This window comes from Schistocerca piceifrons, chromosome 6, assembly GCF_021461385.2.
Source record: "Schistocerca piceifrons isolate TAMUIC-IGC-003096 chromosome 6, iqSchPice1.1, whole genome shotgun sequence".
NCBI classification, from domain to species: Eukaryota; Metazoa; Arthropoda; class Insecta; order Orthoptera; family Acrididae; genus Schistocerca; species Schistocerca piceifrons.
The window spans coordinates 239,858,076-239,875,111 of record NC_060143.1 but is presented as its reverse complement, the minus strand read 5'-3'; the positions used below and the strand labels follow the sequence as shown (position 1 = coordinate 239,875,111).

Genomic DNA, 17,036 nt, shown 5'->3' with positions numbered 1-17,036 from the left:
TTAAGTCCCATAGTGCTCAGAGCCATTTGAGCTGAGTGCACCCCGCTTGCCAACAGCGCTCGGCTAGCCCAGCCCGACAGCGCATAACTTCGGTGATCTGACGGGAACCGCTGTTACCATTGCGGCAAGGCCGTTGTTCAGCCCCTATAGTTTCAAAAAATTCCTATGGGTGGCTGCGCTAAAAGTACCCTTCAAAACAGCGCCCGTAACGGAGGTGGGTTTGCCACAGTGAGCTGTCACTGACATTCTTTTGGCGGAAGAAGCTGAGCATCGCAGATATTCATAGGCACTTGCAAAAGTCTGCGGAATCCTAACACTGAAAAAAAAGAACACGGCGAACCTTTGGGTGAAGCGTGTGTTATCATGGCAACAAGGACTCGCAGAACTGTCCGATCTCTAGCGTGTATACCGACCGCACACAGCTGTGACTCCTGCAATGATGGAACGTGCGGACACTCTCATTCTAGGTGATGCGAAAGAACTTCTCCTTCTCCATGACAAAGCAAGGCCTCACACGACTCTGCGTGCCCAAGAGGAGTTCACAAAACCTCACTGTCGTACTGCCCGAAACACTCACCTTCAAACTTCCATCTGCTCGACCCAATGAGGTATGAACTCCGTGGGAAGCTGTACGTGGATAATGGGAAAGCTGTTAGTTGGCTCCGACATCGACCAGTAGAATGGTATCATGAAGATGTACACGCGTCTCAGTAAAGAGGCTTAAGGCACTAACATTGAACGTGTATCATGTTACAAAATAGGATGTGGTGGCCAAAAGAGCGGGGAATAATATGGTATAGCAGAATCCTAAATAAAACCAATTCGCTTTCAGAGAAAAATGTTGTGTTAATTACCGAACGCCCCTTCTAAACAGTAATACATAGTGGTACACAGTACGTACGTAGCATACGCTCGGGATTACGTAAAGGTTTACCGGCTGTACGTCTTCCAGTGGACCACCTGCGCAGGGAAAAGGGGCAAAATGTTGTTGCCGAAATACGTGCCCTCCTGCACACGATATCGGACAGCATGTGTAGATGTCGGATAGGTACACTACTGCCCATTAAAACTGCTACACCAAAAAGAAATGCAGATGATAAATTGATATTCGTTGGACAAATATATTATACTAGAACTGACATGTAATTACATTTTGCCGCAATTTGGGTGCATAGATCCTGAGAAATCAGTATCCACAACAACCACCTGGGCATTGAGTCAAACAGAGCTTGGTGGCGTGTACAGATACAACTGCACATGCAGCATCCACATTATACCACAGTTCATCAAGAGTAGTGACTGGCTTATTGTGACGAACCGGTTGCTCGGCCACCATTGACCAGACGTTTTCAGTTGGTGAGAGATGTGGATAATGTGCTGGCCAGGGCAGCGGTCGAACATTTTCTGTATCCAGAAAGGCCCGTACAGGATCTGCAACATGCGGTCGGGCATTATCCTGCTGAAATGTAGGGTTTCGCAGGGATCGAATGAAGGGTAGAGACACGGGTCCTAACACATCTGAAATGTAACGTCCACTGTTCAAAGTGCCGTCATTGCGAACAAGAGGTGACCGAGACGTGTAACCAATGGCACCCCATACCATCACGGCGGGTGATACGCCAGTATGGCGATGACGAATACACACTTCCAATGTGCGTTCACCGCGATGCCGCCAAAAACGGATGCGACCATCATGATGTAAACAGAACCTGGATTCATCCGAAAAAATGACTTTTTCGCCATTCGTGCACCCAGGTGCGACGTTGAGTACACCATCGCAGGCGCTCCTGTCTGTGATGCAGCGTCAAGGGTAACCGCAGCCGTGGTTTGCGAGCTGATAGTCCATGCTCCTGCAAACGTCGTCGAACTGTTCGTGCAGATCGTTGTTGCCTTGCAAACGTCCCCATCTGTTGACTCAGGGATCGAGACGTGGCTGCAAGATCCTTTACAGCCATGCGGATAAGATGCCTGTCATCTCGACTGCTAGTGATACGAGGCAGTTGGCATCCAGTATGGCGTTCCGTATTACCCTCCTGAACCCACGGATTCGATAATCTGATAACAATCATTGGATCTCGACCAACGCGAGCAGCAATGTCGCGATACGATAAACCGCAGTCGCGATAGGCTACAATCCGACCTTTATCAAAGCCGGAACGTGATGGTACGCATTTCTCCTCCTTACACGAGGCATCACAACAACGTTTCACCAGGCAACGCCGGTCAACTGCTGTTTGTGTATGAGAAATCGGTTGGAAACTTTCCTGACGCCAGCACGCTGTAGGTGCCGCCACCGGCGCCAACTTCGTGTGAATGCTCTGAAAAGCTAATCATTTGCATATCACAGCATCTTCTTCCTGTCGGTTAAATTTCGCGTCTCTAGCACGTCATCTTCGTGGTTTAGCAATTTTAGTGTCTAGTAGTGTAATTCATAGCACGAGGCGCTTATCTGAAGCTCCGAGCGAGAGCAGAGCCGCAGTTGCCACAGTGTTTGGACTCTGGCTACAGCGTGCTCGGCTGCTTCCTGTTCGCAGATGAACAACTCGACGGCGAGCCAGGTGGAGCTGAAGGACGTGACGCTGAGCAGCTCCGGCCGCTACCGCTGCGAGGTCTCCGGGGAGGCGCCCTCCTTCCAGACCGTCTCCGAGCACGGCGACATGATCGTAGTCGGTGAGTTGGCAGCGGCGTGACAGCGCACCGCCTCGCTGTAAGGACTGGCTCTTCCAGTAAGGCGCCTCTAGGATTTCCTACGAAAAACAACAAACGCTATTCCTAAGTGTCACAGATAATGCAATGTGGGGAAAAAAAAACGTAAACTAAGTTATGTTGGTCGCTATCGACAGCGGATCTCAAGTTGATTCCGTATTTCTAGATTTCCGGAAAGCTTTTGACACCGTTCCTCACAAGCGACTTCTAATCAAGCTGCAGCCCTATGTATCGTCTCAGTTGTGCGACTGGATTCGTGATTTCCTCTCAGAAAGGTCGCAGTTCGTAGTAATAGACGACAAATCATCGAGTAAAACTGAAGTGATATCAGGTGTTCCCCAGGGAAGCGTCCTTTGACCTCTGCTGTTTCTGACCTATAAAAATGACCTGGGTGACAATCTGAGCACTTCTCTTAGGTTGTTCGCAGATGATGCTGTGATTTACCGTCTAGTAAGGTTATCCGAAGACCAGTATCAGTTGCAAAGCGATTTAGAAAAGATTGCTGTATGGTGTGGCAGGTGGCAGTTGACGCTAAATAACGAAAAGTGTGAGGTGATCCACGTGAGTTCCAAAAGAAATCCGTTGGAATTCGATTACTCGATAAATAGTACAATTCTGGAGGCTGTCAATTCAACTAAGTATCTGGGTGTTAAAATTACGAACAACTTCAGTTGAAAAGACCACATAGATAATATTGTGGGGAAGGCGAGCCAAAGGTTGCGTTTCATTGGCAGAACACCTAGAAGATGCAACAAGTCCACTAAAGAGACAGCTTACACTACAATCGTTCGTCCTCTGTTAGAATATTGCTGCGCGGTGTGGGATCCTTACCAGGTGGGATTGATGGAGTACATCGAAAGGGTGCAAAAAAGGGCAGCTCGTTTTGTATTATCACGTAATAGGGGAGAGAGGGTGGCAGATATGATACGCGAGTTGGGATGGAAGTCATTAAAGCAAAGACGTTTTTCGTCGCGGCGAGATCTATTTACGAAATTTCACTCACCAACTTTCTCTTCCGAATGCGAAAATATTTTGTTGAGCCCAACCTCTATAGGTAGGAATAATCATCAAAATAAAATACGAGAAATCAGAGCTCGAACAGAAACGTTTAGGTGTTCGTTTTTCTCGCGCGCTGTTCGGGAGTGGAATGGTAGAGAGATAGTATGATTGTGGTTCGATGAACCCTCTGCCAAGCACTGAAATGTGAATTGCAGAGTAATGATGTAGATATAGATGTAGATATATCACACAATATAATTTTAAAAATTATGTTCTTTTTAAAGAGCTATCACTGTCTCAGAGCGCCTCTAGCGTAATGAGAAGTGACATCTGAATACGTTGTTACAGTGTAATGAATCGACTACATACGACGTAACACGCTCTTTCGGACATCGACGGCGGTTCTGCTACATAAATTGTCCACCTACCTCCATACTGCTGCAGATCTACACACGTAACTCCTGACTGCAGCTATTAAGAGATCACAGGAAAGCAGTATTGAAGAAACTGAGATTTCATAACTACACGTCGATCGCTATAAGTACAAAAAGTTGAAAATGGTCTTGTGAACTCTAAAGAACAAATCGGAAATGGGTTGCTGTTCAAATTTCTAAGTTTAAAGGTCCTTTTAAATTTGCATTAGGATTTTTTTAATTGCTATTAAGCAAGATCTTCAGCCCACATGTGTGCAAATCATTAAAGTTCCTGTTCACAGTCCTCGTCACACTCAAACAGTCAGAACTTTTCCTATCCAATTTTGAAATCATTTACGAGAGTAACACAGTCAATAAACTGCTATTTACTTTTGCACTCGGTATTCAGTGGTTGTCTTTAAATACAGTTTTTGCTCGCCATAAATACTCAGTAAAAAAAAAAAAGTACTAAGCACCGCCAAGCTTTTAGTTCAAAGTTTACACACACGATTTTCTCCAGAACAAAATATCTCTCGACTCTTAAAATTTCACAAATAGTTATTGGTAAACACCAGCTACCTTTATCACTGTACACTGTACCGAAACGCGGAAGTCACATCACTTCATTTTACACATAATGCGTTCGGACACTTTCAGCATAACCGGCTCCTTCGAAAGCTAGTCCACCACTTCCTTCTCCTCTCTCTGCCTCTACAAGCACCTCTATCTCATGCGTTAGGTGGCAAACCGTCTCACTTCTTATTGGCTGTACAGAATTGCGGCCAATCAGAACTGACTTCCAGGGCGCGGCTCGCGCTAAAATCTAGCAAGAACCAACCACTGCTCTCAGCTCACTGACGTCATTAAAATAAGCAACTCAAAACTCTCTTGTTAAATAAATAAAATGAAATAAACTTCAAACTGTACTTTATGTCTGGAATTTAACTATATAGTGGCGAACGTTCTGGCTGTCTCTTACATATCCAAACGTGCTTGGACATCCGTCATCCGCTACTAGGGGAACCACTGATGGATTCGTTCCCACGATACAAAGCTGGAACACTTGCAACTTCCTAATTGACTTCAGATTTTGACAGATTGTTCCTTTACACAACAGAATACCTAATATGAAGTTCCTCAGGCTGTTTCTAGATCAGTTATTAATTTTTATAGTTTCAGAGAATGTAACTACTCTGTAAGCGCCCCTCCGCTGCTTTCACACGCTGCAGTCACGCCATATGGTCATGACTCACGTCTGCAGGACGCAGCTCGCCCGTTGCAGATCGTATAAGATTCCGACTGCTCACACTGGAACCCACATACATTCATACAAGAAAGCTTTAATAAACAAATTGGCGATCGCGCCCTAGCCGCGACGCCTCATGCAGTCATAGGAAGTCCTTGAGATACCATTACTTCCTCAGGTGCAGAACCCCATGTGGCGTATTTGTATACGTAAATGAATAAGATTTTCACTCTGCAACGGAATGTGCGCTCACGTGAAACTTCCTGGCAGATCTAAACTGAGTGCCAGACCGAAACTCGAAATCAGGACTTTTCCCTTTCGTGGACAAGTGCTCTTCCAACTGTGCTAACCAAACACGAGTCACGATCCTTCCTAACTTACAAACTTCACATAAGTTTTTCTGCGAAACTTGCTGGACTAGCACACCTGGAAGAACGGATATTGCGGAGACATGTCTTAGCCACAGCCTGAGGGGTGTTTGAAAAATGTAATTTTCACTCTGCGGTGGAATTTTACGCTGATATGAAACTTCCTGTCGCATTAAAACTGTGTGCCGAAGCGATATTCGGACTCGGGGCTTTTGTCTTTCACAACCAAGGGCGCCACCACCTGAGCTTCCCAAGCACGACAGACGACCCGTCCTCACAGCTTTACTTCCTCCACTACATCTGCATCTACATCTACATTTATACTCCGCAAGTCACACAAAGGTGTGTGGCGGAGGGCACTTTACGTGCCACTGTCATTACCTAACTTTCCTGTTCCAGTCGCGTATGGTTCGCGGGAAGAACGGCTGCCGGAAAGCCTCCGTGAGCGCTCAAATCTCTCTAATCTTACATACGTGATCTCCTCGGAAGATATAAGTAGCGGGAAGCAATATATTCGATACCTCATCCAGATACGCACCCTCTCGAAACCTGGACAGCAAGCTACACCGCGATGCAGAGCGCCTCTCTTGCAGAGACTGCCGCTTGAGTTTGCTAAACATCTCCGTAACGCCATCACGCTTACCAAATGACCCTGTGACGAAACGCGCCGCTCTTCCTTTGATCTTCACTATCTCCTCTGTCAACCCGACCTGGTACGGATCCCACACTGATGAGCCATACTCAAGTATAGGTCGAAATAGTGTATTGTAAGCCACCTCCTGTTTTGATGGACCACATTTTCTAAGGACTCTCCCAATGAATCTTAACCTGACATCCGCGTTACCAACAATTAATTTTATATGATCATTCCACTTCAAATCGTTCCGTACGCCTACTCCCAGATATTTTACAGAAGCAACTGCTACCAGTTTTTGTTCCGCTGTCGTATAATCATACAGTAAAGGATCCTTCTTTCTATGTATTGTCAATAAATTACACTTGTCTATGTTAAGGGTCAGTTGCCACTCCTTGCACCAATTGCCTATCCGCTGCAGATCTTCCTGCATTTCGCTGCAATTTTCTAATGCTGCAACTTCGCTGTATACTGCAGCATCATCCGCGAAAAGCCGCATGGAACTTCCGACCCTATCTACTAGGTCATTTATATATATTGTGAAAAGCAATTGTCCCACAACACTCCCCTGTGGAACGCCAGAGGTTACTTTAACGTCTGTAGACGTCTCTCTATTGAGAACAACATGCTGTGTTCTGTTTGCTAAAAACTCTTCAATCCAGCCACACAGCTGGTCTGATGTTCCATAGACTCTTACTTTGTTTATCAGGTGACAGTGCGAAACTGTATCGAACGCCTTCCGGAAGTCAAGGAAAATGGCATCTACCTGGGAGCCTGTATTCAATATTTTCTGGGTCTCATGAACAAATAAAGCGAGTTGGGTCTCACACGATCGCTGTTTCCGGAATCATTCCCGAAATGACATGATACGAGAGCAAAAAAACATGTTCTAAAATCCTACAACAGATCGATGTCAGAGATATAGGCCTATAGTTTTGCGGATCTGCTCGACGACTATTCTTGAAGACTGGGACTACCTGTGCTCTTTTCCAATCATTTGGAACCTTCCTTTCCTCTAGAGACTTGTGGTACACGCCTGTTAGAAGGGGGCAAGTTCTTTCGCGTACTCTGTGTAGAATCGAATTGGTATCACGTCAGCTCCAGTGGACTTTCCTGCGTTGAGTGATCTCAGTTGCTTTTCTATTCCTTGGACACTTATTTCGATGTCAGCCATTTTTTCGTTTGTGCGAGGATTTAGAGACGGAACTGCAGTGCGGTCTTCCTCTGTGAAACAGCTTTGGAAAAAGGTGTTTAGTATTTCATCTTTACGCGTGTCATCCTCTGTTTCAGTGCCATCATCATCCCAGAGTGTCTGGATATGCTGTTTCGATCCACTTACTGATTTAACGTAAGACCAGAACCTCCTAGGATTTTCTGTCAAGTCAGTACATAGAATCTTACTTTCGAATTCACTGAACGCCTCAGGCGTAGCCCTCCTTACGCTAACTTTGACATCGTTTGGCTTCTGTTTGTCTGAGAGGTTTTGGCTGCGTTTAAACTTGTAGTGAAGCTCTCTTTGCTTTCGCAGTAGTTTCCTAACTTTGTTGTTGAACCACGGTGGGTTTTTCCCGTCCCTCACAGTTTTACTCGGCATGTACCTGTCTTAAACGCACTTTACGGTTGCCTTGAACTTTTTCCATAAACACTCAACATTGTAAGTGTCGGAACAGAAATTTTCGTTTTGATCTGTTAGGTATTCTGAAATCTGCCTTCTATTACTCTTGCTAAACAGATAAACCTTCCTCCCTTTTTTATGTTCCTATTAATTTCCATATTCAGGGATGCTGCAACGGCCTTATGATCACTGATTCCCTGTTCTGTGCTCACAGAGTCGGAAAGTTCCGGTCTGTTTGTTATCAGTAGGTCCAAGATGTTATCTCCACTAGTTGGTTCTCTGTCTAATTGCTCGAGGTAATTTTCGGATAGTGAACTCAGTATAATGTCACTCGATGCTCTGTCCTACCACTCGTCCTAAACGTCTGAGTGTCCCAGTCTATACCTGGTAAATCCCCACCTAAGACTATAATATGGTGAGAAAATTTATGTGAAATGTATTCCAGATTTTCTCTCAGTTATTCTGCCACTAATGCTGCTGAGTCGGGAGGTCGGTAAAAGGAGCCAATTATTAACCTAGCTCGGTTGTTGAGTGTAACCTCCGCCCATAATAATTCACAGCAACTATCCACTTCTACTGCACTACAGGATAAACTACTACTAACAGCAACAAACACGCCACCACCGGTTGTATGCAATCTATTCTTTCTAAACACCATCTGTGCCTTTGTAAAAATTTCGGCAGAATTTATCTGTGGCTTCAGCCAGCTTTCCATACTTATAACGCTTTCAGCTTCGGTGCTTTCTACCAGCGTTTGAAGTTCAGTACTTTACCAACACAGCTTCGACAGTTTAGAATTACAATACCGATTGCTGCTTGGTCCCCAAATGTCCTGACTTTGCCCCGCCCCCTTTGAGGCTGTTGCCCTTTCTGTACTTGCCCGAGACCATCTAACCTAAAGAACCGCCCTGTCCACGCCACACAACCCCTGCTACCCGAGTAGCCGCCTGCTGTGAGTAGTTGACTCCTGACTTATCCAGCGGAACCCGAAAACCCACCACCCTATGGCGCAAGTCGAAGAATCTGCAGCCCACACGGTCGTAGAACCGTCTCAGTCTCTCAGCCTCTGATTCAAACACTCCACTCGGCTCTGTACCACAGGTCCGCAGTCAGTCCTGTCGACGATGCTGCAGATGGTGAACTCTGCTTTCATCCCGTTAGCGAGACTGGCAGTCTTCACCAAATCAGATAGCCGCCGTAAGCCAGAGAGGGTTTCCTACGATCCATAGCGACACACATCATTGGTGCCGACATGAGCGACCACCTGCAGATGGGTGCACCCTGTACCCTTCATGATGTCCAGAAGGACCCTTTCCACATCTGGAATGAGTCCCCCCGGTATGCACACGGAGTGCACATTGGTTTTCTTCCCCCATATCCCTAAGGGACCCCATTATGCTCCTGACGTAGCAGCTCCCAACTACCAGTAAGCCCACCCTCTGCGACCGCCCGGTTCTTGCAGACTGAGGGGCAACCTCTGGAACAGGAGAAGCAGCCATGTCCGGCCGAAGATCACTATCAGCCGGAGACAGAGCCTGAAACCGGTTCGTCAGACAAACTGGAGAGGCCTCCCGTTCAACCCTCCGGAATGTCTTTCGCCCCCTGCCACACCTCGAGACGACCTCCCACTCTACCACGGGTGAGGGGTCAGCCTCAATGTGGGCAGTATCCCGGGCAGCCACAGCCGTAGTCCGATCGGGGGATGCGTGGGACGAGCTGGCCGTCCCCGAAAAACCCCCATTCGGACTCCCACAGTGATGCCCATTGGCAACAGCCTCAAGCTGTGTGACCAAAGCCAACACTGCCTGAAGCTGGGGAGCGAATGGATGCCAAATCAGCCTGCACCCAAACACAGCAGTCGCAGTCCCTATCCATGCTAAATACTGTTGTGCAAAGAACGTATGATCTAATCTACAGAGAGCACAAACAATTCGACACAAAATTTAAACGGTTACTAAAATACAAGATTGCCTAGTAAATGCAGTAATGCTGCTACTTGCGCACTGCTGTCACACTGCTCGGCGGCAGAATGAGACGACGTGAATTTACACTATTCAGGAACTAAAGCGCGATGCTACAACTCTCAAATACGTCGGAAATTTATGAATTAAACAATGCAAGTACCCAAAACACGCAAAGAAATTGAGAATTAAACTATGTAACAAATAAGTGAGCTAAGAGTATATGACTTGCTGCTGCAGCTGCTTATCCAACGGCGGCAGGGAGCACACCCGGTTTTCTATCTTGTTACCTTTCTACACACACCTTTTCTCTGCCAGAAAGTTTCACATCAGCGCACACTCCGCTGTAGAGCGATGATTCCATTGTGGAACTGTAGTAGGCTGTGGCTAAGCTGTGTCTCTGCAGTATCCTTTCTTCCAGGAGTGCTAGCCTTGCAAGTTTTGTAGGAGAACTTCTGTAAGTTTCGGTTCGAGCAAACGAGAAACTGGCGGAAGTAAAACTGTTGAGGACGGATCATGAGTCACGCTTCGGTAGCTCGGCTGATAGTGCACTTGCACACGGAAGGCAGAGGTCCCGATTTCGAGTCTCGATCCAGTACACAGTTGTAATCCGCCAGGAAGTTTCGTTGTAGAATGGTTTTTGACGCTCCATACTTAAACTGACGGCGGTCTGACTCATGGTAGACCATCCAGCCATGCATATGGTTTTGCAGACGCAGCCATACGTCAAACGCTAGTGGTCATCCCATGCGGTCCGGAAAAATCGTCTCAGCGATAGTGAAGATTTCCCAAGCCACTGTTGACCTCTGATATCCGAACTGTGATGTAATCTTTGATATCTTGTGACTCAAGCGTCTAGCACCGACTACCATTCCACGTTCGAAGTCGACTAATTTGCTAAATGTTGCCAAGTTCATGACACAGCAGTCTGTACTAGACAGCTCAAATATAATACCTAAGCATTTGCACTAGACGCCGCATCCAACCACAATATTCAGGCATCGTACGCGGGGGATAACGCTTTCCGTGACTTTCGGCCGCTTAGTCCACATCAAAGTAGAACTACTTTTTAGTTATATGCATCTGCTACGAAACTCCTGACGTCACCTTATGCAGTTTTTGTATACCGGTTTTGTAGCGGGAAACGAAGGTTTCACTATAACAAACATATTAAAACGGCTGTAAATTGCAATTATTGTGCGGTGATGAAGACGCTTGCACAGAGTAGACCAGTTTGAAGCTCTGTATTAAACTATTCTTAGTACTGAATGCCATAATAGCAATATTTTATTGCATTTTCCAAACTGTTTCATTTATTCTACTTAGCGGCTTTATTCCAGCCCCAAAGCAGACATTTATTACGATATTAGATACCTGTGCGAGTTTCTATCCCAATAAACCTAGTGTCATCTGGTCATCATGCATTTATAATTTCCCAAGAGATGGTGTTAACGTTTGATAAGTTCGTATAGAGATGTAATTGAGTGCCAGGACCCCTCCCACTCCACCCCTTGGTATTGCGTCCCATGTCGCATGTTCGAATCCGAGTGACAACAGTTCCAAGTATTGGGCTCCCTCCAATTAGAATTTATAGTTTTGTATTCCTTTAATCTGCAAGTCAATAATGAAGTTCAGAAGTTAACGATCAGTCTCTAGATACACACAAATATTGAAATTACTACACACAGAGACGGTATTTATGCGCTTTCAAACGTGTATCTTTACTGTCAACCAAAGTTTTATCGAAATTGAACTTTACGTTTAATGAAATGCCTTCATATTACATTCGCGATCCGGCGCACTTTGGAGTCTTCGCATTATTGTCCAGCATCCCACTAGTATCAAAGGATTTCACACGTCACGCGACATCTGCTCAGGGTGGTGGTATCTTTTAGGTATTCCTATACAGACATGATTCTGCTTCGGTGATGGTGTGTTTGTATCGGAATATTCATATCATACTGACACGGCCTATTTCTGGTTGCTATTCTTCAGGAAGGGCGAGAGAATTCGTGAGGGACAGGGCAGATCCACGCCGGTGAGTGCAGTTAAACAGTAGTAGTATTGACAAGTGTTTATTCAAGCAGCCTTACACAGCATTCCGACCAGTCCCTGGGCCGTACTATTTGCGTGCAAATGCAGCCGACTGCAGAATTCGCTGATGAATCTATCACGCTGGTGACGTCCGATATCCTGGGTCGCTGGCGACTGCTGCTGCGGCGCTGCGTGGTTCGCCACTTAGTGAAGGACGAGCACATCCCGTCCACTCTCTCTGGCTAGGCACACCCGCGCATACCTGTTGCCCCCATGTTGTGCACGTGGGTGTGATAGCCAACACTAGAAGTCCCGATGCCGACCATCTGCGCCCTGCTCACTCCCCATTAATAAATCAGGACGGTGGCTAATGATGCCTAGCTGGCTAGCAGGCATGCATCATCGCCTCCTCCCCCCACTCCCTCCCTCACGCCCCAGCTAAATCACAGACATATAGCAGTCCGCCAGCCAAAGTCCCTCAGAGGGCAGTGGATGACCTGACACCAGCTCCACGCAATGGTGAAGTCTCTCAGGACCCGCAGCTGCCACAACGCGAGTGTGGCGAGCCTCCGGCCAGAAAATGGCGAGTTAATCAGCGGGCAAGCAGCCAGCAGACCAACATCACCAACACTTGTGTACCTCATGCAAGACGGAGACAGAATGGCGGCACAACTGAATGCTTTGAGCCTGTAACCTCGATTATTTATACCCTATGAGATACACTTCTGACGTAGTCCTACAGGGGGGAACGAGTAGATTTGTCACATACTTGTCCTGTCAGCTTATTCTGTCTCGCTCTGCCCAAGCACAGTTTGCTAGGCCTGGTTAAACTTGCGGCATGTGAGTTTCTCGCTAGCATGAGGGTGCTGTAAACTAGAAAACGTTACTTCACTCAAAGTCACACGGTGCTGCGACGTTAGTTGTTCTATGCACTCAGCCTAGACTGACAAACCCCGTCTGTCTGGAGGATTTTGATATGTCAGCCGGCCGAAGTGGCCGAGCGGTTCTAGGCGCTTCAGTCTGGAACCGCGCGACCGCTACGGTCGCAGGTTCGAATCCTGCCTCGGGCATGGATGTGTGTGATGTCCTTAGGTTAGTTAGGTTCAACTAGTTCTAAGTTCTACGGGACTGATGACCTCAGAAGTTAAGTCCCATAGTGCTCAGAGCCATTTGAACCATACCTGTTTACAAAATTGATTTATACGATTTTATACAGAGACATGACTGCAACAGGATGAAAATTATAGCCATTCGATGATGCAGGTGGCTGTCTGCATGCCAGGTGGCAACGTCAGCAACTGCTGGCTGACACAGCACGTGTTAGCAGCGATGGGCGTTGGCGTGAGTGAAATTGTTGCCAATGTGTGTCAGGCTCAGCTTTTCACAGCCTGACTACGCCTGGGTCACTGTGAACCACACCAGCGAGGATGCTGTTGATGCTGTAGTAACCAGCATAGCCAAAGTCGAAGGTGTATGCCTGACAGGGTAGTAACAACGAAAGCCTGCAGGAGCTGGTGTATACCAACAGAGTGGCCGGGCAGCCCCCATCCTAGGATTGAACGTGCAGCCCACCAGGCAGATGGTCACCAGTAGAAGACAGTAACTTGGCCGGTCACTCTGTGGTGTGAAGGTGCCAACTTGTCTGTGTACAGCCACCAGCTCAGGCGGCTGTGCATCTTCTGGACAGATATGTGATTGGATATGTCTTCTTGCTTTGTAGTAGTCTTCGCTTCAAAGTTAACAGCTGATGAAGACGATGGTGTTTGGCATCACGTACAGACAACAAAATGGTCTTGTACAGAGGACGGCAGTGAGCATCTGAGAACACATAAGGAAGGAATATTTATGAGAGAGTTTTGGCCAGTACTTCTTCATCAGCACCATCCCAACCTGGGAGAGACTACTGGCTACAGCAGGCGTAATGCAGCGGGCGGGTGTCGCCATCGAGTGCCGATGGCTAGTTGGGTCGTCTTCCACAGGAGCCCAGCTGGAGCTTTAATATTTCCCAGCATTACACTTCAGATGCTTCTTATGCTTCGACAGCTTGCAGGGAAGGGTTCTTTGTTCCAAATACACTTTCTTGTAAAACGGTGTCTCGACTTAAGGCTGACTCTTGCTTCTCTCTGCATGAAGACTTTTTGCTGAGCGTCGCAGGAGTAGCTCATTGCAACAGAAAGAGTTTTGGTGCAGCAATTCTGTAGCTGTATATGTAAAATGTACATTTTCCAGTTTCCAGAGAGCTTCAACGGCTTGGAGTTCGATGCAAGACATCAATATCATTGTGTCGAGAATACTCCCAACACTATACAGGGTGAAAAGTATTTAAATCGACAAACTCTGGGAGGCTGTAGGGGACATCAAAACAAATATTTTTCCCTAATGTCATTTTTTCCAATGAGGAGTATTTGAACCGGTAGAGGAAGATTTCTGTGGCGGCACATTAATTAAACCAACAAACACTTTTCCATTTTTTATGATCAAGAGACAACACATTAACACAACCGAATTTCAGTTACAGTAGATTTTCAAAAATGCCTCCATTGACACGTAAACAAAGGTTACACTGTCGGATCATGTTCTGTCTGGCACGGGCAAAAACCCCAGGAGTATCCTGAATTGTTCCTGCCGCTGCTACTATCCGGGCAACCAGATCCTCTTCTGATGCAACAGGAGTTGCGTAAACAAGTTTGCGCATCTCTCCCCACACAAAAAAGTTCAGAGGAGAGATATCTGGGGATCGAGCAGGCCATGGTACAGGACCACCTCTGCCAATCCACGTTTCTGGGAACCGTCGCTCAAGGAATCGACGCACACGACGACTGAAATGGGCCGGCGCCCCGTCATGTTGGAACCACATGCGTTGTCTTGTAGGGAGCGGGACGTCTTCCAGGAATTCTGGCAATGCTCTGGCGAGAAAATTGTAATAGTGCTTGCCATTTAATGGCCTAGGTAGCAGATACGGCCCAATTAGACAGTCCCCAACAACACCGACGCACACATTAACGAAGAACCACACTTGATGAGCGCTAGTAACTGTGGCATGTGGGTTATCCTCACTCTAGACATGTGAATTGTGTGTGTTGAAGACTCCATCACGCCCGAACGTTGCTTCATCGGTAAACAACACAGAGGATGGAAATGTAGGGTGCATTTCACACTGTTCCAGGTACCACTGCGAAAACTGTGCTCTGGGTGGATAATCAACTGGTTCCAGGTTGTGGACACGCTGTAAGTGAAATGGACGTAACAATTGCTCTCGAAGGACTGTTCTTACATTCGTTTGATTCGTCCCCATGTGACGTACAATTGCACGAGTGCTGATTGAAGGATCCCGCTCCACATGCTGCAAGACAGCTTCCTCAAACCTCAGCGTTCTTACCGTGCGACGGCTTCTCTGTCCAGGTAATCTGCTAAATGACCCGGTCTCACGAAGACATTGGAACACAGCAGCAAAGCTCGTATGATGCGGGATACGACGATTAGGATATTGTTGCTGATAAACCCGCTGTGCAGCTCGCCCGTTGTAGTGCGCTAGGTAGTACGCACCAACCATATCAGTGTACTCACTCCAGGTGTATCGCTGCATTAGTAAACAGAGACAATGTACTACCACACTGGTGGACAGCAGTTGCCTTCAACTGAGGAGCGTAATACGGCCTTTAACAACTGAAGAGCGTAATAGGGCCTCGACCGGTTTAAATAATCCTCATAGGGAAAAATGACATTCGGGAAAAATATTTGTTTTGAAGTCCCCACTACCTCCCAGAGTTTGTCGATTTAGATACTTTTCACCCTGTACCCAACTATACGTCCTAACATTCTTTATGCTTGTTCCCACAAGTGGGTCCTACAATTTTATTTGACATACATCACATTCGCTCAGATTCATTTCATCTACTTTTGACGGTGTGTGGCGAACTATGATTCACAACTACGAAAAACAATACACCTTTACTTTTAGGTGTAACCGAATTTACTTGTCTCAGAGGTAACACAGTCTAATGAAAGGCTACTACACCAACAAGTGAAATAGTGTCATCACACGTAAGCACGAAAATATATCACAGGAAATATTTAAAATGGTGTATACAAAGTATCAACATAATACTGCTCCCCTAAACACAAACCACCAAGTAGCAGTATAGGTTTGGGGGTTCTGGAACAGTTTGTTTATTGGATAACATCTTCTCGGTTTTCAGGCCGCTTCAATCCCAGTAAAATTCTCAAGCTATCGACGACTAGCTCCGCCATTATCAAATGTAGAACTACTGACTGCAGTAAATAGTGCCAGTCCCGGCTGTCAGTGATTTCACTCCTAACGACGAAGGTGGAGCTAGCTGTCGAAAGCTCGAGAATTCTACTGGAACTGACGCGGCTTGAAAATCGAGAATATGTTATCCAGTCATGCCGCCACAAAAGACTCCGAGGACACACAGTTTATTTACATTTGTAATGTCATGCCACATAGGTCACTGACATACTACAAACATCGTCGTCATCCACACCAGTGACGTCATCACTGTTATCAGTGACATCGTCCTTATCAGTGTGATTCCACGATCCTTTCCCTCAACTGCAACTCCTTGTCTGTAGCCAATCATAATACAGTGTTAAAGAATCCAAGATGCCGGACATAGCCAACAGAATTTATGGAAAATTAAAAACGGTGTCTTCCTCCCACTACCTCCAATCAATCATACAATGCAGTACTTCACATTCCCAGCCATTCATAATGTGTTATTAAAAAATCTAAAATGGCGGAAGCAATGTAGTCTATTAATGGAAAAGTAATAAACGAGAGAAAACGCCCCTTTCTCCATCTCCAGCCAATCATACAGTGCTGCACTTCTCGTCTCCAGTTAATCAAAGTGTGGTATTAAAAACACAAAATGGCAGAAATAGCGCAGTTGTGTTAATAGAAAATTCTCCCCTCCTTACATGAAAACAGGGACCAAATGTGACCTTTATAACGCGTTCTCTCTCTCCCTTTCAGAGCGTATTACTTAAAAATGGTCTCAAATTACATTTCTGACGTACACACCAAGTCACGCTCCTTCTAC

General features: G+C 46.3%; 1 protein-coding gene across 1 annotated transcript in view; it reads left to right on the top strand.

The window, feature by feature from the left end:
* The window catches only part of LOC124803250, a 665,131-nt gene that overhangs the window by 486,351 nt on the left and 161,744 nt on the right, over positions 1–17,036 (top strand). Inside the window, exon 3 of the mRNA XM_047264433.1 lies at positions 2,535–2,670. Coding sequence (XP_047120389.1) covers positions 2,535–2,670 — 136 coding nt within the window. The remainder of the gene's footprint in view (positions 1–2,534; positions 2,671–17,036) is intronic.